The 23,757-nt window shown below is 56.4% G+C and overlaps 1 protein-coding gene across 1 annotated transcript in view; it reads left to right on the plus strand.

Moving 5' to 3' along the window:
• CELF5 (CUGBP Elav-like family member 5) overlaps window positions 1-23,496 on the plus strand; it is a 49,084-nt gene extending 25,588 nt beyond the window's left edge. Inside the window, exons 3-13 of the mRNA XM_060146737.1 lie at window positions 6,629-6,677; window positions 8,514-8,642; window positions 10,109-10,188; window positions 11,843-11,989; window positions 12,746-12,887; window positions 12,972-13,118; window positions 14,606-14,668; window positions 15,318-15,401; window positions 18,034-18,177; window positions 20,703-20,868; window positions 22,211-23,496. Coding sequence (XP_060002720.1) covers window positions 6,629-6,677; window positions 8,514-8,642; window positions 10,109-10,188; window positions 11,843-11,989; window positions 12,746-12,887; window positions 12,972-13,118; window positions 14,606-14,668; window positions 15,318-15,401; window positions 18,034-18,177; window positions 20,703-20,830 — 1,113 coding nt within the window. The 3' untranslated portion in view covers window positions 20,831-20,868; window positions 22,211-23,496. The remainder of the gene's footprint in view (window positions 1-6,628; window positions 6,678-8,513; window positions 8,643-10,108; window positions 10,189-11,842; window positions 11,990-12,745; window positions 12,888-12,971; window positions 13,119-14,605; window positions 14,669-15,317; window positions 15,402-18,033; window positions 18,178-20,702; window positions 20,869-22,210) is intronic.
• Window positions 23,497-23,757: the final 261 nt, after the last annotated feature.

A 23,757-nucleotide genomic window follows, 5' to 3' on the forward strand; every position in this document is an offset into this window, starting at 1 on the left:
ACCTAGAATGTTCTAGGCTGGGAGTCAGCTACCATATTAGACAGTGCAGGCTACAATGTTCTAGAACCAGGAGCATGGTGCAGTGTCATCATACCTCTAGGCTAGGGAGTTCCCCGTCTCTCTTTGACACCTGCTGACAGTTGGGGATGGGTGAGGAGTCTCAAGCAATGCCCTTCTCTTCTTGGGCCTCAGTTTCCCCAGGGTTATCACTGTTTCCCAGCACTGCCGGGGCACCTCATCCATCTGCCATGTCAGGGGGGCACCAGGGCTGCTGCTCACCCCATTTGAAAGGTGGGGAGACTGTGGTGAGAGAGAGGAAGGGACTTGTTTGACATCACCCAGCAGAGTGAGGACAGCAGCTCCACCCACCCAGCTCCACAGACCTTGAGCCTCTGGCTTCTCTGGCTCAGTTCCTGCAAGCTGGCCCCCTTCCTCCCTGGAGGTGCGGGCTGATGTTTGATAAAGAAGAAGGAGGTGGCTCGGGGCTGGACCCTGGGGACAGAGGGGCCCCTGGGGGCCACCTCCTGACTGGGGCAGCATTCTGTGGGAGTAGAGCCTGGCTTAAAAATTTTTTTCTTAAAATTTGAAAAATACTGCACACTTAGAGAAAAGTGCATGCAACCCAACTGATTACAAAGCAAGCACCCTGTTACCACTACACAGTTGGCACCCTAGACACCACGCCGTCCCATGTCCCCAAGCCCAAACCCCTCTCTTCTGTTGGAGGAGCTGCTGCCCTGACTTTTACGGTAACCAACGCCTGCTTTCTTCTGGTACCGCGCCCGTGAGATTCAATATCACGCCTCAGCGCTTTGCACTTTGTCATCGCTGTGTGGTATTCCATGGCTGCGACACACCATTTATTCGTCCACTCTCCTGCTGGTGGACATTTGGGTTGTTTCTAGTTTTGCTCTTAAGGCATAGAGATCATTGCCGGTGTTTTGTCTTTGGTGGACACGTGCCACGTTTGGGTCAGGTGCATACCCAGGAGTTCCGATCCCTGAGTACGTGTATCTTCCAATTCTGATGAGCGAAGAAGCTGATTTGGGGGGTGAGCCTCCCTGCCTGAGAACACCCGCAGAAATGGAATCAGCCTTTCAGAACAAGCGCTGGAGGCTTGCTTGCTGATCGCACGAGGAGGCATGGGGGCTACTGCGCAGGAGACCCCCTTGCCTGTCAGCGGCAGCCGAGCACAGGCGTCTGAGCCCCCTCCCAGGCGTCTCCGCCAGAGGATGAAGCCTCGGCCGGCCGCAAGAGAAAGCCCACCCCGCGGGCTCACGTCTCCGCGCACACCCGCGCGCACCGCTCGGGAGTCGGGGGGCGGGGAGGCCGGGGCTGGGTTGCGGCGCTAGAGACGGACAGCCACCATCTCTCCTGTCCCCGTGTGTGTGCGCGTGTGTGTGTTGGAGGAGTCGTATAAAGCGGACGCTTCTGTTTTTCTGTCTCTTGATGACCCAGGAGGGGAGTGGTCCCCGTCGTTCGCCGGCCCGGTGCATCTCTCCGCGCCTTGGCAGAGCCCAGGCCCCCACCCCCCATAACGCTGCTTTCTGCAGCGAGTGACCCACCCACTCTCACTTCCAGTTCTCTCCTCGAGTATGACAGCAGCGTCCGTGGGGGACGCAGTTTAATCAAATCTCAGCACTCTGGAATAGGATCCTACATTGAATAACAGAATCCCAGAATAGAACCCAGAATGGACCGCAGGACCCTGGAATCCACGCTGGGCAGATGTCTCTGATTCCCGCAGGAGTTCTTTGCTGGCTGTCAAACCCCAGGACGGGGTTCCTGCGGATGGAAGGGATCCCCCCTCCCCTCCTCATACCCTCACCCCCATCGACAACAGGCAACAGGTCCAGCTCCTGCCTCTTGGACGGTGAGGGGCTGGGCCATGTGAGGCAATGCCATCTCTTTCTTTGTGAAGGCCTTGGTGGGTGAGGGATGCCCCAGACCTGGCGGCCGCCCTGCTGCTCATCTGAGCACCCTGGAAAAGGATGAGTTTGTCCAGCTATGAGCCCCCCCACAGGCCCCTCCTGAAGCCCCTTCTGTGCACACAGGGGTCTCTGAAGTGGTCCCTTTGCACGATCCAGCCCCATATCCCATGACTCGGCTCAGAGTCAAGCCAACCCTGAGAATGGGCGGGGGGGCCCCAAAGTGCCAAATGTCTCATGATTTGACTTCCCCAGACCTCAGTCTCCTAGTCTGTAGAGTGGGTTTGCGGAGTGTTTTGAGGGTCCTTTGAGGTGACACAGGCCAGATGCTGAGCGCACACTTGGCAAATAGATGCTGAGTGAATGAACGCAGGGTCCCAGGCAAGTCGAGCTGTGGGACTCTGGCCAGTCATGTCTCTTGCCGAGCCTGTTTTCTCCCGTGAAATGGGGACAGTGCAGACATGCCTGGCACGAGCTCTTGGGTTACTTCCCGTCCAGGGCACTGTGCCCAGCACGCCTGCCTCACTCTTGCCCATAGGACAGGAGTCTGGAAACCATAGGTCTCGTCTCGTTTCATCTCAGTTGTCATTTGTGGACCCTATGCTGGGTCTTTCTGGGGAGGAGTTCCCAGAGCCCCCCAGCCCTGACTTCAGGAGTTCATCCCAAAGAGGGACGGTGTGTGTGTTGGGGGATGTGTCACCACCAAGGCAATGCCTGGGCAAAGCAACCAAAGCAGATGGGGATGGAGGGGAAGGCTTCGGGGGTGGGTGGCATTCAAGGGGCTTGTGGGGCGCATTCCAGCCCTGTGTCCTCGGAGTGTGGGAGGAGGAGGGGCTCGGAATGGCTGGGACTGAGCAGTAAAGGTGCCTCGAATGCCAGGATGAGGATCTGTCACTCTACCCCAAGGGCAATAGGGAACCAAGGCAGAATCTAGACCAGGAGAGGGGCTTGGTCTGGAGGTTGGGCTGGGGCTCGTGTGGGAGAGGAAGAGGCTGGAATGGTAGCCTGGGCGGCCCAGATAGGGGTCCACTTTGCTTCCTTCCCTTCCACACCATCCAGAAACCACCCAGTTGGGGCTTTCCCTGGGCCCCCACATCTAAAGGCATAGCTTTGCAAATCCAGGAGAATATTTTGGGCCCCAGCCTGTCTACCGAAGAATCTTCCTACAGTTCCTCCCCACAGTGGCCTCAGTTTCCCCATCTGTAATACACACAGGTCAGACATACGGGACCCTGTTTTCCCAGTGGTGTATGGCTTGATTGAAGTCACTCAGCAAAAGCTAGGTGGCAGAGCAAGAACTGGATTCCAACCACTTAATGTATGCCCACCCAGAGCCCTATCCCACCTGATCCTTGGCTGGAGGAATGGCTGTGTCTTCAGAGGCCCCCGAGGAAACTGGCAGTAGGTCTGACCCCTGCTTCTGATTTTCTCCTCTCTCTTTCTGATTTGCTATCTGTAAAAGGGGCATGTTCCCATCTCATAAAGTTGTTTGGAGATTAAATGAATCAGTGGACGTAGGTATGGCTCCAACATGCTCCCCCCGCCCCACCACCAACTCCTATTCATACTTCAAAACCCACTGCAGATTTTCCATCTTCAGTGCACCCCCAGGATGATAGCCTTTGGCTCTTCATTGTTCTCGGCTCTAGGCTCTCCCAGCACTTGATCCTTCCCTCTGCCCCAACCCTGACCCCATGAGTCTGGAAGTGTCTGCATATGCCTCTGTTTCCCCCTCTGCCAGACTAGTGGGGTGCTCCCTGAGGCTGCAGAATTACTCACCATGAGGCACAGGGGAATGTTGTTGAATAAGTGTAAAGAGGAAGGGAGGGGGCAGGGAAAGGGTGCGGTGATGGGGAGCCAGAGAAGGTGGAGGAGGGAGGAAGGGCACTCGGCAAAGACCTCAGTGGGACAGATGGAGAGAGGGAGCCGGAAGGAGGTGGGCAGAGCCAGATGGGCGGGTTGGGGTGGGGGGGAGACCCAGCTCTCCCCTGGCACGCCTCCTCCCGGCTTGGGCTGGCAGCGCGCGCAGGGCCCGGCCTCTGGCGGGCGGATCGCCTGGGCGTTGGGCGCGGAGAACGAGGCGCGGAGCCCGGAGCCCGAGTGTGCGTGCGGCGTGTGCGCGCCCGTGCGCCCAGGGCCAGCCGGGCGGGAGGCGGCACATGGATGCCAGCCTGGCGCGCGTCTGCAGGCCGGTGGGTAAGGCGAGGCGCGGGTCCGCGGGGTGTGGATGGCCGGGCCTCGCAGCCTTGGCTTTCGAGTGGGCGACTAGAGAGGAAGGGGCTGCCCACCTGGCTTCTCAGAGCCAGACCAGGACCACCCCCCCACCCCCCCGCCGACCTGACCCAGGAGGGGGAAGAGGCCTCCCAGTCGGAGGCGGAAGGTCCCAGGCTCTGCAGCGGGTGGGGGAGGTGGGAAGCAGGTAGCCAGGCCGCGAGAATGGGGTGGGGATGGAGGATGCCGTGATGGGGGCAGGTTCCCTCCCTGTGGTCCCCCTCTCTCGCTCCCTCCCTCGGCTCATCCATCTCCAGAAGATTATATTTAAATATCTCTTTTGTGCAAGGCAGGAGCTGGGCTCGCCCCTAAGAGGCGGTTTCCATGGCAACAACAATTGCCAGCTTCCGTGTGGTGAATCAGCGTTGCCATGGCAACCCCATCCTCATCTGTCCAAGGTGCTGGGGGTTGGGGGGGGAGGTGAGGGCCAGCGGAGGCGGGTGAGAGGGGTGGGGGAACGGGAGGCTGGAGCCCAGGTGCCCCATCCCCCCCACCTCCCTTCACCACCTCAGTCTGCCCTCAGCCCAGAAAGTGGTCCCATGGGTTGAAATAATCTCCCCTCCCGCCTCCAGCTAGAGGGGTGTGGCACCCAGGTGAAGAGGGCCCAGGGTGTGTGTGTGTGTGTGTGTGTGTGTGTGTGTGTGTGTGTGTGTGTATGGTGGGGGAAGGGGGATGTGGTTTGGCCTTTCCCAGGTGGTCAGGGTTCCTCTGAGGGTGTGGCTGGGTGGCAGGAAGATTGGGCTGGGGGAAGTGGGGGCCAAGTGGGGAAAACAGAAGCCTCTCTGGTCAGGGGCTCCCAAGGCTGTGTTCACATTGAGGAGGCCCATATGTGCCCCAGACACACACTCAGAAAGAGGGAGGGTATCAGAGCGGGAGGGGCTCACCGAGGGGAAGGGAAGCAGAAAAATAACCTCTCCAGGCCTTGATTTTGACATCTGTAAAACAGCGTAAAAATTGTGCATCTTTCTGAAAGCTTGCTGGGCAGCTGCACTGTGATTTAAAAACATGTTTATCAAGCACCTCTGAATGGCTGTGGGGATCTACTCCGAGATTGTCTGACCTGGGAGGAGGGCTGGGACCAGCACTCTTTCCAACCCCAGGCCTGGTGCAGAGGGACCAGGTGCCTTTCTATGCTGGTGGGTGTTGGCCACTTCCTTCTCGTCAGTTCAGTTCAGCAAACTCCTCTGATTCTCTGCTGTACCCTGCCCTGAGGGGCGGGGTTGTGATGTTATGGTCTCAGTCTGGAGGGAAACAGAGCAACACATAGACACTTCCTGCCCTGAGGCAGAGGGAGGAAGGGACCCAAAAAGGTGGAAGGATTGCCTGCATGGGGACTTTTGAGCTGGGTTTTGAAGGATGAGTAGGAGTTCACCAGAGGCACCAGGTTGGGAGGAAGATTCTGTCCTAGAATCAACAGAGAAGCAAATGGCACCCAACCCCACATCCCTCAAATCTGTTCTGAAATATTCGCATTAGCTGATACCCCTGGCTGGGTAAGTTGCAGGAGTGGGGGTTAGAGAAGGATTTCTTCCACTGAACAGTTCACTGGTTTCTTCCATTTTCAGTGCTGGGAGTGGGGGACAGAGTCCAGAATAATAAGTCCAGATTGCAGGCCAGTCCACTGAAGTATGACAGTTCCCCCCACTCAAGGCTCAGGGAACTGGCTAAAAGTAGCTGCCTTGGTGTATCAGTCAGCTACTGCTGAGTAATAAACTGCCCCAACCATTTTATTTGTTCATGATTCTGTTGGTTAACAAGCTCAGGCTGGGCTTAGCTGGGCAGTTCTACTGGTTTGTCCTGAGTCATTCATGCAGTTGCAGTCAACTGGGGCTCGACTGAGGCTAGCTGAGCCAGGACTCCCATGCATTGTGTGTCAGCAGGGCATCTCTGTGCATGAGATCTCCCGTCTTCCAGTAACTCGCCTGGATTTGTCCACCTGGCAACCTCCATGGTTCCAAAAAGGCAACTTCTCTTGAGGGCAAGGCTTGGAACTCTCACAACTTCACTTCCACCACATTCTCTTGGTCAGAGCAAGTCACATGGCCAAGTCCAAAAGCAAAAGGTGGAGAAATAGACTCCAGTTCTTGATGAGAGGAACCACAAAATCACATCACATACAGGGACTGCAGGAGTTGGGCCATCTTTGCAAACAATCTATCACACTTGGGGAGGCAAGAAGACTCCCTGGATGAAGGGTTATTGTTACTGGGCTTTGAAGGCAAAGTGGGAGTTTTCCAGGCAGCAAGAGCAAAGCCCTGTAGGTGGGACCATGTGTCACTTGGTGTGACTGAGGTGCTGGTTGCTGCCAGAGGTTGGTGGGATGCTGAGGCTGGGGAGGTGGACAGGAGTGCCCAGCAGAGCTCAGGTGAAGCTCCCACCCATGCTACCCCCACTGCCCACCTTGACCTCCCTCCCCCCTCTCTCCACAGATGGCACGGCCAATCCAGGTGAAGCCTGCGGACAGCGAAAGCCGAGGAGGTAGTTGTCATCTCTCCGTGGCCACCAGGCTGCGGGTTGGCAGAGGAATGGGAGGAGGGAAATCCTTGCACAAAGGTGGTGGGAGAGGCAGAGGCCCAGGCTGGGGTGGGGTGGGAGAGTAGGGAGGCCGTGTCCCCTCCTCCTAACCACAGGGCCACAGGCCCAGCAGTGGGAGGTGTGGCCAGGTCCTGCTGCTTTCCCCTAGAACTTGAAATACCCCACTCATCTCAGGGTGCAATAATGGGGATCTTCAGACGCAGAGGGGATGGGGTCCCTGAAGGACTATGGATTGGTTTCTGGGCTCTGCGTGTGTGTGCATGTTTGCATGTCTGAGCAAGTGCAGGTGTGTGTATATGAGCATGCCTTCCTGGGCACGGCTGTGCGCAGATGTATGCGAGTGTGTGCCCAAGTGCATGTGTGTTTCTGGCAGGTGCAGTGGGGGTGCCTGCCTGACTGTGTGCACATCTGCGTGCCTGGGCTTTGCGTGGGTGTATATGTTCAAGCGTGTGTGCTTGACTGTTCCCGGCTGGGCGCGTGGGTGTGCAGGCTAGGCCCTGTGTCTGCATTAGGCTGGACCTCTGGGTGGCTGTGTGCCCATGGGGAGATGCTTGGCTGTCCCCAGTGGGATCCAAGGCTAGTCATTCTTGGATATTTTTGACCCCCCTCCCCATCTCAGGTGGATGGGGGGCTGAGGGAGAGCAGCCAGCCTTGGAGGTGCTGTAGCGGGTAGGGCTGTTAGGACCTCTGTGTATGTGTAGGATCCTGGTAAAGCCCATCAGGAATGGGAGCCTGTTTTCACACTCTCCAGCCTGGCTTCCACTGTGGGTCAGGGACTAGAGCGGGGGGATCTGCATGTTTTCATCTCTGTCTCTCTGTCTCTTATTCTCTCTCTCCTTCTCTCCCTCTCCATCTCTGTTTCTCTCTCCTAATCTTCTTCTCTCCTCCTATCTCTCTGGTTCTCTTTGTGCTTCTCTGTGTATCTCTCTTTGCCTCTTACTGTCTCTCTTTGCCTGTCTCTGTCTCTCAGTCTCTCCCTGTCCCTCTCTCTCTCCCTCCTATGTCTCTCCCTCCCTCCCACCCCTATGAGTGACAGCTGCCAGAGAACGGGTTTCCATAGTAACCAAGCTCACCCTTCCTGGAAGAGGAAGCTGCCGCGTTCCTGATGACAGGGGAGCAGTGCAATTCCCCCGGGGGGAGAGGGGGACAGAGTTCTGGTACCTCACATGGGAGAGGCTGGTCCAGACTGGCCGCTGGCCTTAGAGTTGGGCAGGTCCCAGCCAGGCCTGCAGCCAGGCCCCAAGCCAACCCCAGGCTCCCCAGGCACCTGGTCTTGTGCCCACACACTGTTCATTCATTCAATAGACGTTGATTGCTTGGCCCCTCCTGAGCCCTGGCAAGGTTGGGCAGGGAGCTCTGCTGGGCACTGTGAGGATGCAGGGGCCCTCAGCGCTCACCCCTGCCTGGAAAATCTAGATGGCAGACAGACAGACAGACATGGACCCGGGCCAGGCAAGGCAGTTCCTAACCCTGGTACTATGTGTGGACTCTGAGTGCATAGGAGGGAGAGGCCGTTTTGCCCAGAGGGTGGAAGCAGTTGGACAGAGAGGCATTCCAGGCAGGGGGCACTGCATGAGGTGGGACCTCGCAGGCACGTGGAAAGGTGGAGAGACCTAGGCAGGGAAAGCGCATGGCTGTGTCCTCCCTCACACGCGAAGAAGAGGGCCCGGGGGGGTCCAGGTGCCCTGCTCCACGCCCTGCTACCTCCACTCTCTGCTGGAGGGACGGAGAAAATTCCCGGAGCCTAGGACTCGTCTGAGGTGGTGTCTCCGCCCACAGGGGACCGGAAGCTGTTTGTGGGGATGCTGAACAAGCAGCAGTCAGAGGAGGACGTGCTGCGGCTGTTCCAGCCCTTCGGGGTCATAGACGAGTGCACCGTGCTCCGGGGGCCCGACGGCAGCAGCAAAGGTGATGGGCCGTGCGCGGGGCTGGCTGCTGGGGGCGGGGCTGGAGGGATGGGGCGGGGCGGAGCGGGCACAGGAGAGCGCGGCGGGATCCAGGGGGCGGGGCCGGGATCGTGGGGCGGGGCTGGCCCACAGTGGGCGGGGCCTAGCACGTGGAGAGCGGGCTGGAGGGATGGGGCCCCGCTAGGTACACAAGAGGGTGGGGCTCGCTCGGGTGGCGGAAGCGGCACATGGGAGGGCGGGGCCGGCTCTGGGGGGCGGGGCGAGCAGAGACTGTCCAGTCCTACGCGGTCCTACTCGTGTGCTCGTGTCCGTCTGGGGCTGCCTGTCTCCACCTGACTCTGTCCATGGGGCTGTTGCCGTCTGGATTTGCCTATGTCCTGTGCCTGATCCTACTTGCTCCACCGTTCCTGTATGGTTGTACCATGCAGGAATGATTGTTTAATGATCTCCAGAAACTTGTTTTCTGGTCTACTCACGTTACTGCATGTACCTAGGGTTGAGTATCACTCCGCCTGTGTCTCTTAGTCTCTGACACTCTTTCTGAGTGTCCAAATGGCTATTTCTGTTTGGGTATCCATGTGCCTGATGGTCTCCGTCTACCTGATTCTACGTGTTGAGGTTCATCTGTCTGGGACTGAGTCTCAGTTTGCCTGTCTCTGCCCTGGCGACTTTATCTTACTGGGACTGAATGTATCTGATGGTCCCTGACTGTTTATTTGCCTGACTCTTTTCTTGTAATTGAGATATGATCACATACTGTAAAATTCACCCTTTTAAAGTGTACAGTGAAGTGCTTCACAAAATTCACAAAACTGTGCAACTGTCACCACTATCTAGTCCCGGAACATTTTCACCCCCCTTACCCCAAATCTGCCTGGCTCTTCCATAGCCCTCTCTCTGTCTGCAACTGTAGCCTATGACCGTCTGTCTGGATTTGCCTGTGTCTGGTGGTCTCTGGTTGTCTGTCCACCTGATTCTCCCCTTGCCTGGTGACTTTTCATCCCCATCTATCCAGCTCTGGCCACATGGGCGTATCTGTCTGGGTCTGAGTGTACCTCTGCCTGAGTGTGCCCACAGGACTGCATCTCTCTGTGTCTGTGTCTGATGGTTTGTCACTCTAATTCTGCGTATCTGATTACAACGCTGGATCTTGTGGCATTGGTGGCTAGCGGGCTTTCTCTAAGCCCATCCCCTTCACTTGTTCTAATGGGCAGGGCCTGCCTCTCCACCTGTGCACCACCTCCTCACACCCTCTGATGAGGTCTTGGACAAACCGCTATCTGGCTGGCTGGCTGTGTGCTTGTCTTACTGTCTGATCCTTCCTTGTCCAGCTGTCTGTCTGAACAAATGGCTGGCTGTCTCTCGGATGTCCGACTTTTGGGCTGCCTGTGTCCACACTGACCGGCCGTGCAGGGCTGTCAGCCCCTCTCCTGTGGGCTCTCACCCGTTCCCCTTCTCTCGGAGCAGGCTGTGCCTTCGTGAAGTTCTCCTCCCATACGGAGGCTCAGGCGGCCATCCACGCCCTGCATGGCAGCCAGACCATGCCGGTGAGTCGGAGTTGCCCTGGGCGATGGGGGTAGGGGTGGGAAAGGAGCAAGGGGGCCCGGCCTTACCATCCCAGCCATCTGGTAGCCCCTGGCCCTTCTTCAGAGAGGTCATGGTGGGGAGAAGAGGCGCAATCTCTGATGGTGGTATGGGTGGGTGTATGTGTGTGATTGTGTGTGGGAGCCTGCAAGTAAGTGTGGAGTGTGTATGGATGTCCTGCCAGCACGTGGCTGCCCGTATGCGAGTATGTGCAGGCCAGTGTGTGTGTTGGTGTGTGCACGTGTGCATGTCTGTGTGTGAGCGTGTGGTTGTGAGTAGGTGGGTGTCAGTGTGCACACGAGGTGTGTGTAATGGGTATGGATACGTGTGCACGTGTGCGCTGGTGCATACACACATGTGTACACGTGTGACTGCATACGCACAAGTGTGTTAAGTGGGTGTGTTCGTGTGAGCACACGTGTGCAAGTATGTATCTGAGTGCACATGTATGTTTATGTGCGAGTGTGTGTCTGGGTGACGTGGGGGGAGCTAGTGCACATGTGTACATCTGTAGGAGTGTGAAGGCAAATGTCTGTGTGTGGAGGAGTGAGCATGCATGTGAATGTAGGCAGTCACGTGTGTACATGTGTGACTGTGTGCATGTGAGTGTGTGAGTATATGTGCACGTATTTGGGAGTGTATGCATGTGTGTGTGTGAGTGTCAATGGTGAGTGTGCGGGCAGAATGCATGTGTAAGTGTGTGCAGATGTGTGTGAGCCCCAGAGGAGCAGGGAGAGATGGGGCTGGAGGGGCCTGCAGTTCAAGGCTGAGAAGCGTGGGATTCCTCCTAGGGTGATGGGGGGCCCCAGAGGGAAGGGACCAGGTCATTTGGAAATGTCCCCGTGGGGCCAGAGTGGGGACGAGTCTGGAGCCGGGAGCCTGTGGGCCTGCAGCAGTGAGAGCCTGGAGGGGACCACACAGGTGTTGGGGGTGGCCCTGCCTCCCAGGAAAGTGGCCCTGGGAGCCACCATCACTGTACATAAATGTCCAAATCTGCCACGGGGAAGACAGGCCTTGGGGACCCACTCTCTATTGTTCTGGGAAATGGGTGTGAAGAGCAGGGCAGTCTCAGATCCTTCCTTCTATTGCTCTCTGGGTCCTCAGGCATCAGTTTTAATCCTTAGAGGGGCAGGAGTCAGCTCGTCCGAAGGTCAGGCTTTCTTCTGCTCCGAGCTGTCCAGTGATGGAGCTGGTGGGCGGCACAGGGAGTGAGCTCTCCATCAGAGGAGCTTTTCAACCTCTCTGATGGTTGGAGCCTTACCTGTTCTCAGGTATGGGTGACAGCTATAGGGTCCTCCACGCGGGCCCCCATTGTTCCCTTCCAGCAGTTGGATTCTCCACCCATTTTGAGAGTGTGGTTGACAGTCAGGGTCCTCACTATGCCCCAGATGCAGCCCCCCGCGCCCGGACGCCCCACTTGTGCGCACGAGGGGGCTGCAGGGTCAAGTGCGAGACCTGGGATGCTGATCTCCAGACTGTCCTCACTGTGGCACCTGGGACTTCGAGGGTGGGGCTGACAGCTGCTGCTATCCACACCCCTACACCCCTCGTAAGGGACCCCAGAGTCCCGGCTACGTCCCCCCTTCTTTCCCTCCCTGCTTGCGGCTGCCCCTGCAGGGTGCCTCCTCCAGCCTGGTGGTCAAGTTTGCTGACACGGACAAGGAGCGGACACTGCGGCGCATGCAGCAGATGGTGGGCCAGCTGGGCATCCTGACGCCGTCCCTCACCCTGCCCTTCAGCCCCTACAGTGCCTACGCCCAGGCTGTGAGTGACCCCAGCAGACACACTTCTGTCTCCAGCAGGGCTTTTGAGACTTCTCTGGGGATCTGGCTCAGTCTGTCTCACTCTCTTTCTCCATCTATTCTCGGTCTAGGGCTTCTGCCTCTTTGCCCATCTTTCTGTTTCTCTGGCCCGGTCTTTCTGACTCAGGGCCTTATTCTGGCTGTGGCTGAGTCCCCAAATCCAGGCCACTTCCTGACCCCAACCTCAGCTGAGCCCCCAACCATGGACTATGCTCCGAGCCCAAGCTGAGCCCCAGCTCTGGACTGACAGGACACCAGACTCAACCCCTACACCCAGCCTGAACCCTCACCCGGCGTGAACATCAAATGAAGATCCAACCTTTAGTTGACCCCCAGATCCTAGCTGTTCCCGAAATCTAGATTAGCCTGAATTCTAGCTAAACCTCCTGGCTGACTCCAAGCTGAGACCCAACCCTGAGTGAGTTCAACATTGGCTGAGCCCTGGTTCCAGACTGAGTCCTGATCTTAGACTGAGCCCTAATCCCTGGCTGAGCTCTCATTCCTAAATGAGCCTGGAACCTAGTCTAGGCCCTGATCCTACACTGAGACTTAATGCCAGGCTGAGCCCCAATTCCTAACTGATCCCTGACCCCGACCTGAGCCAAGACACCCGGCCTGACCCCCTAGTTCCTGGAGGACCCGCCCCCCACCTCATGAGCCGTGATCTCAGGTCAGGTGCCACTTTGACTGTGCACGTTGACTCCCTCTCCACCCCCAGCTCATGCAGCAGCAGACAACGGTCCTGTCCACCTCAGGCAGCTACCTGAGCCCTGGCGTGGCCTTCTCACCCTGCCACATCCAGCAGATCGGCGCCGTCAGCCTTAACGGGCTGCCCGCCACACCCATCGCCCCTGCCTCTGGTGAGAGTCCGCCAGGGACCCATGGATGGGTGGGCAGGGCCGGGGCCAGGATCAGGCTCCCCGTGACACTCTTCCGCTCCCCAGGACTGCACTCGCCCCCGCTGCTCGGCACCACCGCCGTGCCCGGCCTTGTGGCTCCGATCACCAACGGCTTCGCAGGTGTTGTGCCCTTCCCTGGCGGGCACCCCGCCCTAGAAACCGTATATGCCAATGGCCTTGTGCCCTACCCAGGTAACTCGGGTGGTCCCCGGGGGCCGAGGAGAGTGGTAGGAGGCAGGGAGGGTGTCCCCGGGGACAAGCATGAGTCCCTATGCCTTGGTGTCCAGGGAACAAAGGGGCAGGACAAAGGGAGTCTCAGGTGAACAGATACTAGCTGTGGGCACAGAGAAAGAGGTTAAACATAGAAACTTTGCATCCAGACCTTTCTGGGTTCGAATTCCAGTTCAGTGGCCCTGGGAGGTTTCTTTAAGTCTCTGAGCCTCAGTTTGCTCATCTGGGAAATGGGGCGGATAACATCAGTCATCTCATGAGATTGCACTGACGAGGCAGTCAGTCTGTAAAATGCTAACGCGTCACCTGGTACCAAGAATGGCACCATCAATCTTCATTAGTAATCGTTACCATTTGGGAAAATATCAGTGCCCATATTCATTCATTCACTCATTAATTCAATATTGACCATGCACTGAGTTGTTGGGCTGGGCTCTGCCCTCCTGAAGCAGAGGTCTCACTTTCCTCTACCCTATACCATAATTTCAAGGCAAACATCTTCCCACACCTTGCTTAGGTGAAGTATGTCATCTGCGTTTCCACCGCTGAGAATTTGTTTATTCTTACCTTGCAATGATTGGCGCTCATGGGGAGTTTCAAAAATAATATAGAGAGGTCCTGGTACCCCTCACCCAGCGTCCCTGGATGCTAACGTCTTATGTAACCACAGTATGTTGTCAAAACTAGGAAACTGACATTGGTACAGTACAATGAACTCAACGGGAGTTGGAGAGCCTACTCAGACTTCACTATTTACAGGCACTTGTGTGTGTGTGTGTGTGTGTGTGTGTGTGCGTGGTTCTATGTCATTTTATCACAGGTATAGTTTCATGTAACCACCACCACAATCTACATACAGAACTGTTCCATCACTATAAAGTAATTCGTTCATGCGACCTCTTTACTGTCTTACCTCTCCCCCATCACCACCCCATCTTCTAGCAACCTCTCTCCATTCAAGATTTTTTTGCTCAATTTTCCCCAGACTCTCCAGCTCTGGTTGCCTAGACAAGCTCTCCCCTAACCCTGTGTCCTCCCCTAGGGACCGTCGGAAGGTCACAGCCACGTAGGGGATCCATAGGGTGTCTGATGATCAAGGTGTGGGGAGGGATAAAGGGAAGGGATGGGGATGGGTGGTGATCAAAAGCAGAGACCTGGAGTCCTGGAGAATCCAGAGAATAAAAGAGAGGACCAAGGCGGGTCAGGATGGGGACAGAGAGTTGGAGTTGATTGTTAAACCTCTCTGGAGTCTGAGAAACCTGGATTCGAGTTTGGCTTCTGTCATTTCCTACCTGAGCGGCCCTGTGCCAGCTGGTTTTCCCCACCTGTAAAATGTTTCCATACCTGTGAAACGTTTATGCAGAAGTGAAGCTGGGGGTGGGTGTTGCCGGGTGGATGGACGACTTCTGCTGCCCCCGCCCCACTCAGCCCCTCCGTCTGCCCCGCAGCTCAGAGCCCGACGGTGGCCGAGACCCTTCATCCCGCCTTCTCCGGAGTACAGCAGTACACAGGTAGGGAGGCATTGCGGCCCCGCCCCGCGCGTGACCCTGCCCCTCGGCCCCCGGCGTCCTACCTGGGCTAGCCACGCCACGCCCCTAGCCACACCTAGATATGGTCCCTGCCCTCAGAGCCGTCCTCTCATCCTACCTTCCCTCTTCTGCCTGTGCCTACTACTTTGGGCCCAATCCCAGTTCTTGGCCTCCCCCACGCCCCGCCTTTCTTCAACATTTGGCCCTGCCCCTCATAACCTGCCTTTGGTACCGCCCCTCATGTCCTGCCCAGACTGACCCCGCCTCTGCCAGGGCCTCGCTCGGATCTCTGGCTTGTCTTCTAAAGGCTGCCTTGGCCCCGCCCTCAGCCAGGCCACGCCCACTATGCTCTTCCCTGTTGCCTTGGCCCCTCCCTCCAATGCGACCACGCCCCTCCCAGACCCGTCCTCGAATGACCACGCGGCCTCCTTCTTCCCTAGACGGGTCCTTGGCCTTGCCCTCAGACCGTCTCTCCCATGTGACCACACCCCTCCGCCTTCCCTAGACCCGGTCTTGGCCCCACCCTCAGCTGTGACCCCGCCCCTCACGTCTTAGCCCCGCCCCCACGCGCACCGGCTGCCCACCGGCCTCACGCCCGCTCCGCCCTGTGTCTCGCTCCCGGTTTCTGCAGCCATGTACCCCACCGCGGCCATCACGCCCATCGCGCACAGCGTCCCCCAGCCGCCGCCCCTCCTGCAGCAGCAGCAGCGAGAAGGTGAGGGGGCCGCGACCTCCCCTGGGCGCCAGCCCCGCCCTTTGACCGCCCCCCTCCACCTCCAGGACCCCCGGCTCGGCCTGGCCTCGGGGAACCGCTCGGCCTGGGGTCCGGACAGACCTGGGTTCAAGCCCCGGCGTAGCCCATGGGTGTTTGAGGGGGCGACTGACTCTTCCTCTCTGAGCCTCAGTCTCCTCCTCCGGAAAGTGGGAATGGGGCTAGTCCCGACCCAGTAGGGATAGCAGTGACCCAGAACGGGATGATTCTCTGAAATTTTTTTGAGAGAATTTAAGGGGTGGCATGGTGAGGTATCTCGGGGCAAATGAGGCTTCCTCAGTAAAGTCAAGGGGGCGAGGAGTTAGATTCTGGAGTCGGAGGACCGGGATTCAAATCCACCCAGTTCTGACTTGTGAGCGTCATAAGGAAGGCACCTCACTGCTCCGGGCCTCAGTTTCCTCATCTGCCACTCAGGCGACCACCTTACTCCCCTTGCTATGGAGTAAGCAGCGGCGGTTCCTGACACATGGTGGGCACTCAGCCAGGGAGGCCCTTCCTCTCCTTCATCCATCTAGTGGGGGTGGGGGCGGGGGCGGGGGCTGGGGAGAGGCAACCAACCAGAAAAGCCCCAAATCGCCCCACGACCTGGGAAGCTTGCGGGTGTCCTGGCCCGCAGAGTGATTTCTGTGAGGCTCGGTTCAATTTCTCCCTTGCCCTGGGCCTGCAGGAAGGGGAACACTGGCAGGGTGCAGTGGAGAAAAGCTGGTCCCGATGCAGTCCGTGCTGCTGTAACAGGATGTATGCTTTCTGGAAAGTCACCTGAGTTTGCAGAACCTCACGATACCAACTACAAGGCTCGTGGGGGAAATGGGGTCGTGGTACACCATTCAGAAATGTTGGCTGTGAGGTGCCAAAAAAGAAAAGAGATAAGATGCTAATGAAAACAGTAGCACAGTTTTATGCGTGTTAGATAGTTTAGAGATACCCGAAGAGTACAATAAATTTGGTACTTTATCTTGGAAAAGACCGCAAGTTTGCAGGGGGAAGTGGCATCCGAGGGGTTGCAGCATGTGAGTTACCTTGAAGTGATGGAAAGGCTTGTCTGAAATCAGACGGAGAGTCGGAACCCCAGACGGGGATGGGCCCTGCTCATAACATACTTGGAGAAATGAGAAAGTTGGATGTTGAAGCTGTGTGTGTGTGTGTGTGTGTGTGTGTGTGTGTGTGTGTGTGTGTGCGCGTGTGCGTGCGCGCGCACATTTTGCTTTCTTATGAGGTTCGGTGCAGCTGCGTGTGGTTTTCTGCATTCACCTAGTGTTTCTTGGAGATGAGATGGCACACAGACAAACACAAAATTCTTGTTTGCTCAAAACTGTTCCATAACATATCAGTTGTATGGGAACACACTTGCATTTTAAAAACAAGCATGTTAGGGAATTCCCTGGAGGTCCAGTGGTTAGGATTCGGTGCTTTCACCGCCGTGGCCCTAGGTTCAATCCCTGGTCGAGGAACTAAGATCCCACAAGTCTTGGGGCACGGCCAAACAAACAAAAACAAACAACAACAACGACAGCAACCAGAAGCATGTTAGCAGAACTGTGGTCCCTATCAGGAAGATAAGGGTGGATGTGGATGTGAATGTGTAATCTTGGATTTTGTATTTTCTGGGGTGGGGAATATTCATTGTGAGGGTGGGGGGATTCTCGGTGGTTTGAGGGCTACCTTTTTGTGGGGGGACCTGGGAGAAGGTTGTCTGTAGGTTTTGGATTAGAGGCAGGTTTGAGGACTGTTGATGACTTTGGATAATCAAGGTTTTAAAATGCTATTATTATTTATGGTTCTTATATGAGCCATGACTGGGGATTACTGGGGGAGAGGATGACTCTGAGGGTTAGCTGTGCTTTAAAAAATTATTTCTGGTTGATATAGCATATCATTTAAAAATTACCGGCGGTTTCAGGATATCTGGGGTTCGGGACTAGAGAATAATCTCTATTTTACTTGATTTTATCTTTGCATCATTTTTGAAATTATCCAAGGTTTTGAAAATTATCCAAGGTTTGGAGGGTTGTCCAAGGTTTTGAAAAATATCTGGATATTTGGGGTTTAGGACCAGGCAATTACTAGTCTGATTTTATTCTGTGATCATCAGACTTTCAAAAAGGCATATTTCATTTTAAAACCAGTTTTAGAATTATGGAGTTATTGCAAAGACAGTACAGAGTGTCCGTATACCCTACGCCCAGTTGATCTGATTTCTATAAATGACCAGGAGTTGGAGGCTTAGGGATTTTCCGGGGTTGGGGTTGTATGGGATTTTTGGATTATCTGGGGTCTGGGATGGAAGAATTTATCTCGGTGTGGAGAGTAGGGATCATACGAATTTTATAAGTTCTCTGGGGCCTGAGGATCGTTAGAGGTTTGGAGTGTCTGAGTGTGGGATTTTATAGACAAGGGATTAGGGCTCCCGGCCTCCCCTTCCTGCCACTTCCACGCCTCTTCTTTCTGAGTGTCACGGGGCACCCCTCTCCCAACAGCTGGAGATGTCAGATGTGGGCTCCGGACCCGTGCCCCTCCCCCGGGGGTCCGCCTCCTCTCCTTGGGGGCTTTATGTCTTTCTCTCCCCCACCTACAGGTCCCGAAGGCTGTAACCTGTTTATCTACCACCTCCCCCAGGAGTTTGGAGACACGGAGCTGACGCAGATGTTCCTGCCCTTCGGCAATATCATCTCCTCCAAGGTGTTTATGGATCGGGCCACCAACCAGAGCAAATGTTTTGGTGAGTCCCTGCTGCGGGTGCCCCCTCCTGCTTGCCAGCCCCGTCCCACGCGCCCCTCGCCCTGGAATGGGGGTTGGGAGGGTGAGGTCAGCCATGAGACAGGTCTGGTCCAAAAGAATCCCTGGAGGTCCAGTGGTTAGGACTCCATACTCTCACTGCCAAGGGCCGGATTCAATCCCTGGTGGGGGAATTAAGATCCCATAAGCCGAGCAGTGTGGCCAAAAAAGAAAAGAAAAAAAAAAGAATCACATTTATAATCAAAGTAAACACTTATTAAGCACCTACTGTGTGCCAAGCACTCACCATGCAGCATTTCTAAGACTCCCTTGTTCATTTATTCATCAACAAAATAGACATACGGTACACCTACTGTGTGCCACCGCTCAGCATTGTGCCTGGCACACAGCAGTGCAAGAAGCCAACAAAAATCCCTGCCCTCTGAAAGCTCACAGTCTTGCCACTCTGCCTGTAGAACTTTCTCCGATGACAGAAATGCTCTACATCTCTGCTGTCTGAGCCGACCACCCCATGTGGCTGCTGAGTGCTTGAAATGTGGCCAGTGTGACCAAAGGACTGAATTTTTTATTTTACTTAATTTTAATGAATTTCAGTTGAAATAACCACCCATGGCCGGTGGCTGCCGACCAAATTGGAAAGCACAGGTCTAGGGGGAGGAGATGGAAATTAACAAATATAGGATATAGGCCAGGGAGTTATAAATGGTATAGACAAAAATAAAACTGGTGAGAAAATACAGACTGATAAGGAGGAGGCAACACTTCAACTGAGACCTGAATGATGAGGAGCCAGCCATGGGGTGTCCTGGAGAAGAGTGTTCTAGGCAGAGGGAACCGCGTGTGCAAAGGCCCTGGGGCAGGACAGTGCCTGGCATGTTGGAGCAACAGCGAGGAGGCCCGTGTGGCTGGAGCAGAGTGAGCGAGGGGGAGAGAGGGAGGGGGGAGGGCAGGGAGGGGACGGGGCAGGTCGTGCAGGGCCTTGTGGGCTGTGGGGAGAACTTCCTTGTCCCCAGAAACAGAGGACATTAAGGCTCAGAGAGGCACGTAACTTGTCCAAAGTCACACGGCAGCAAAGAGGCAGAACCTAGGTTAGAACCAGTCTGTTTGACTCCAAAATCTGGGCTCTGAACCCACCCTGTCCTCTTGGAAGGGTCGACTTTTGACTATTTATTAAGCACCTCCTGTATATACTCGTTATCCAACCATAAAAGGGAAGAATTATCCCAATTTACATGGGGAGGAAAGAGAGGCACAGAATGGTCAAGCGACATGCTTGAGGTCACACAGCAAGTTAGGGACACCCCCCCGCCTCCAGTGCCCAGGCTCTCTCCTCTACATCCTGCTTCCAGGAAGAAGAAGGAAATTTCTGGAGGAAAACCTACTCTGTCACATTCAGCAGTCAGGGGGTCACATGCCTTCTCTGAGCCTCAGTTTCCTCCTCTATGTAATGGGAGGTGTGGGTGGTGTGAAGACATCCACCCACCCCAGCTCCAGATTCCCCTATGGTTCCCCGTGGGCCTCAGCCAGACCCCTCAGCCCTGACCCCACCATCTCTCTGCATGACCTCCCACCCAGCCTCTCCCATGGAGCTCAGGTATCCCACCCCCAAATGCCCGCACATGCAGTCCTCTCCCCCTGGAGGACCTCCCCAGCCCCTGTGGTCTCTGCACAGTCCCCCAGGAAGTCTGTGAGGACCAACATGTGAGGGGCAGGAGTAGGGCCAGGTGGAGGGTGTCATGCTGGTGGAAGCTTAAGGCAGGGGTGGGGGGATGCTGGAGTGTTTCTGATGGCCCAGGGTGAGGGGGGGTCTGGGACTGGAAAGAGAGAGACCAAAAGAGAAGAGACAGAAAGGGAGGAACAGAGAGAAGAAACACAAAGATACACACACACACACACACACACACACACACAAAGACAGAGAGAAACAGAGAAATGGGACTGGAAAGAGAGACAGAGACCAAAAGAGAAGAGACAGAAATGGAGGAACAGAGAGAAGAAACACAAAGACACACACACACACACACACACACACACACACACACACACAAAGACACAGAGAGACAGAGAGACAAGGACAGACAGACAGACACAGTCACATGGGCAGACAAGACCCCAGATGGAAAGAGATCTCAGAGGAGGCACAGGGTGGGCATCCAGAGCCTCGAAGGAGGCAGGCATGGGGTCTGGGGAGGGAGAACATGGCCCTCCCGGGGCCCCCAGAGACCCAGCCTGTCCCCAACGTCAGTTGGGAAGTCTCAGCAGAGCAGGCCCCAGGTAAGGAGTGAGCGCCCCGTCCCGCAGGCGCGCAAGCCCAGCGCGTGTCAGAACCAGGCCAGGGCTGCTGTGTGTGCTCTGCGAAGCCCTCCCACCTCCCTGGGCCGTCTGCCCCTGCGAGCGTACACCCCCGCCCCCAGGACCCCGCGAGCCGGGCAGCCAGGGCTGCAGCGCTGGAGCGAGCAGAGGACGCCCGCGTTGCCCTCCATCGTGGGTCCACCCCGGTCTCCGCAGGCTTCGTGAGCTTTGACAACCCGGCCAGCGCGCAGACCGCCATCCAGGCCATGAACGGCTTTCAGATCGGCATGAAGAGGCTCAAAGTGCAGCTGAAGCGGCCCAAAGATCCGGGACACCCCTACTGACCGGCCCACAGCGCCCCGAGGCTGCGGGCTTGGCCCAGGTGAGCCGCCAGGCGGCCCCGCCCCTGCTCCCGCCCCCACCCCGGTCTTGTCCGCACCCCCTCCTCATTCTCCAAACCCTCCCGAGGCTGGGGGGATGCTGCAAGAGGCTACAAGGAGCCCCCAGGTTTGGTTGACGGGGACAGAGCTGGACGAAGACACCCCCAATCCCCCCCACCCCCCACCCCCGTGGTCAGGGCTGGAACCAGAGCAGTAGGATGGGGTTGGGGAGGGTAGTTAGGGAATCCTTCCTGGAGAAGGCTTTGAAGGATGAAAAAAAAAGTTCACCTGAGAGATGGGGCTTGGTCTGGGGTGGGGGCGGGCTCTGGGGAGGTGTTGCTGTCCTGTCCTAAGAATCTGTTCTCTCAGCTGGGCCCCTCTGGGAGCTCTTCATTTGGCATAATTCATACCCAGTGGGTTGATGGGAGAGTGGAATATTTGCCCCACCCGACAGCATGCGGCGGGGGGTGTGTGTCGGAAATCCCCTCGAACAAATGAGCAAATCCCCAAGAGTGTTTGTGCCATCAGAGTGAACACCTCTGTCAACTCATCGCTTCTTTGGGGAATGAGCCGTGAGCCTCAGGGGCCAATGGGGAAACTTATAAGTGAGCCCAAGCCTTGGCAAGCCTCATCTGTGAAATGGGCCCGTGCCTGTGGCCTCCTCCAGGGGTCGTGGGGCGGAGTCACAGGGCACTCGGTGTTTTCCCGGCTGAGCCCAGGACCAGCCACCTGGAAAGCTCTGGAGAAGTCGTTTTGATATTTTCCTCTTAACCGCCGTCACCATCATCATCCCAGAGGCTCCTCTGGGGTCTGGTGCGAAGCAGGTGCTCAGTGAGGGGCCGTTCCCAGACCCTGCCGGGGCAGCACCCACAGATTCGAGGGTGTTCAGTCACCGGGTCGTGGGTCGTCGGGGGCGCGCTCGCGGAAATCCGCCACCAGAAGCCAACAACAGGATATCGGCGTGCTTTGAACATGCTGACAGCAAATCCTCACTAAGCACCTACTGTGCGCCAGACACTGTTTCCAGCACCACGAATGAACAGAAATGGGGGCGGGGAACCGCTTCGTGGAGCTTCAGGGGCAGGGAGCTGGGAAGAGGAGGCAGAAAGAAATGTTTGTCCCCAGTGGCCGGATGAGGACACGGGCTTGGCGACCCTCGGTCCCTTCCAAGCCGGGTGTGTCAGCCTCCAGACCCCGAAATGGACTCTTTCTGCAAAGGTGGGGCCCTTGGTTCCCAGACCCTAGCCTGGCCAGGGCAGGGGGTGGGTGGGAGGTGATGTCGTCGGCCGACGTGACTCTCCCGCTCCCAGCGCCGCGCCCTAACGCCCCTCCCTTCTCCGCCAGGTGAGGGGCCTTCCCACTTCCAACCGATCCAGGACTTTTACGTAAATTACAACTGAGTTTGGACACCAGCCCCCCCCTTCCCCCCTGACCCCCTCCCCATAATGTGAAACGCTGCCCAAGGCCACATGGAATGGGGAGGGGGCTTCATGGTCTGCGGGGGACTCCTGAGTTGGGGGCCAAGGGGTTCACTGCCCCCTCCTGGGAGATTTCCTCGCTCCCACCTTCCTCCCACACACACAACCTTTGTGGCTTCCCCAAATGAAATCGCAACTTTTCCTATATATATATATGCATATATATATAGAGCTATAGACAGTATATATATTTTTTGAGTATAGATCAAGGGACCAAACTTTTCCGACTTCCTTCCATCCAAGAGAAGGTGACCCTGGGCCGGTCACTCAGCAGGGACGCTCAGAAGGGCTGAGGCTGGCGGGGCAGCCCAGTGTCCCCCACCTCCCGCTGTCATGTCAGACCAGGGCGCCGGCCAAGCACTGGGAATCATCAGCCAACGCGATATACCTCCAGGACTTTTGACACCCCCCTCCCCCCGCCATCGACGATTCTCGCGAGCCTGTGGGCTCAGCCGGCTTCAGTGTCCCTGGTCCTAGCTGCAGCTTCTGGAACCCCCATCCCCTTCGTTCCAGGGCCCTGCCTTCCCCAGTTGTAGGCACAAAACAGACCCCTTGGCCTCTCCCGCCCTCTCCCGCCCTCTCCCCTCCCCAGTCATAGCCTTACTCATGTGACCAATAGCCCTTAGCTTTCCGTCGGGGACAGACAGGGTCGGGGGAGCCCCCCACCCCTGGAGCCCCTTCCCAAGGGTAGGCGGCCACCCTCCCTGCCTTTGGATCACCAGCCTGGAATTCACAATCTCATGACCAAGATCGCCACGTGCACTGGACAAGCCCAGCTTGCACGGGCTCAGCATCCCTTCACCGGAGATACCTCTACAAAGTTTTTTTTGTTTTTTTAATCTTTCTGAGCAGGTACAAAGAAGAAAAGAAATGGGGGGAAAAATCAAACGACAGTGAATTTTTGTTTCCTAGTTGGGGTGGGGAGGGAAATCCTGTGGGGTGCCTCTGTATAGCTACCCAAACCGTGAAAACCCCCCTTGAAGCACAGAGTCAAGTTCGGGTTTTTTTTGTTTTTGTTTTTTGTTTTTTGGACATCCGGTGGGGCCTCGCGCCAGACGAGGCACCAGTGAACTTCATAAACTCAAGAAAAAAAATTTTTTTGAAAAGAAAAACAAAGCATTCCCTTTTGTTTCTACCAAAATGTGTTGACCGACCCAGAAAAAAAAAAAAAGAAAAAAGAAATAGCAAAAAAAAAAGAAAAAAGAAAAAAAAAAGAAAAAGAAAAAATATCTTCTGACCAACCTGTTTCGGTATTCCAGAGTTTGATAATTGTTCCGAGACCCTGTCTAGTGCGCCTGTGTCCTGTGCGTCTGCGTGTGCGTGCGCGTGTGCTCAGGGGTGGCGGGGCCTCGGCCGTGTCTGTCCCGCCTAGCCCCCGCCAGGCCTGCTTAGGAGTGCGTGCTGGCGTGCAGT

The sequence above is a fragment of the Lagenorhynchus albirostris genome, chromosome 3 (assembly GCF_949774975.1).
Source record: "Lagenorhynchus albirostris chromosome 3, mLagAlb1.1, whole genome shotgun sequence".
Taxonomy (NCBI): domain Eukaryota; kingdom Metazoa; phylum Chordata; class Mammalia; order Artiodactyla; family Delphinidae; genus Lagenorhynchus; species Lagenorhynchus albirostris.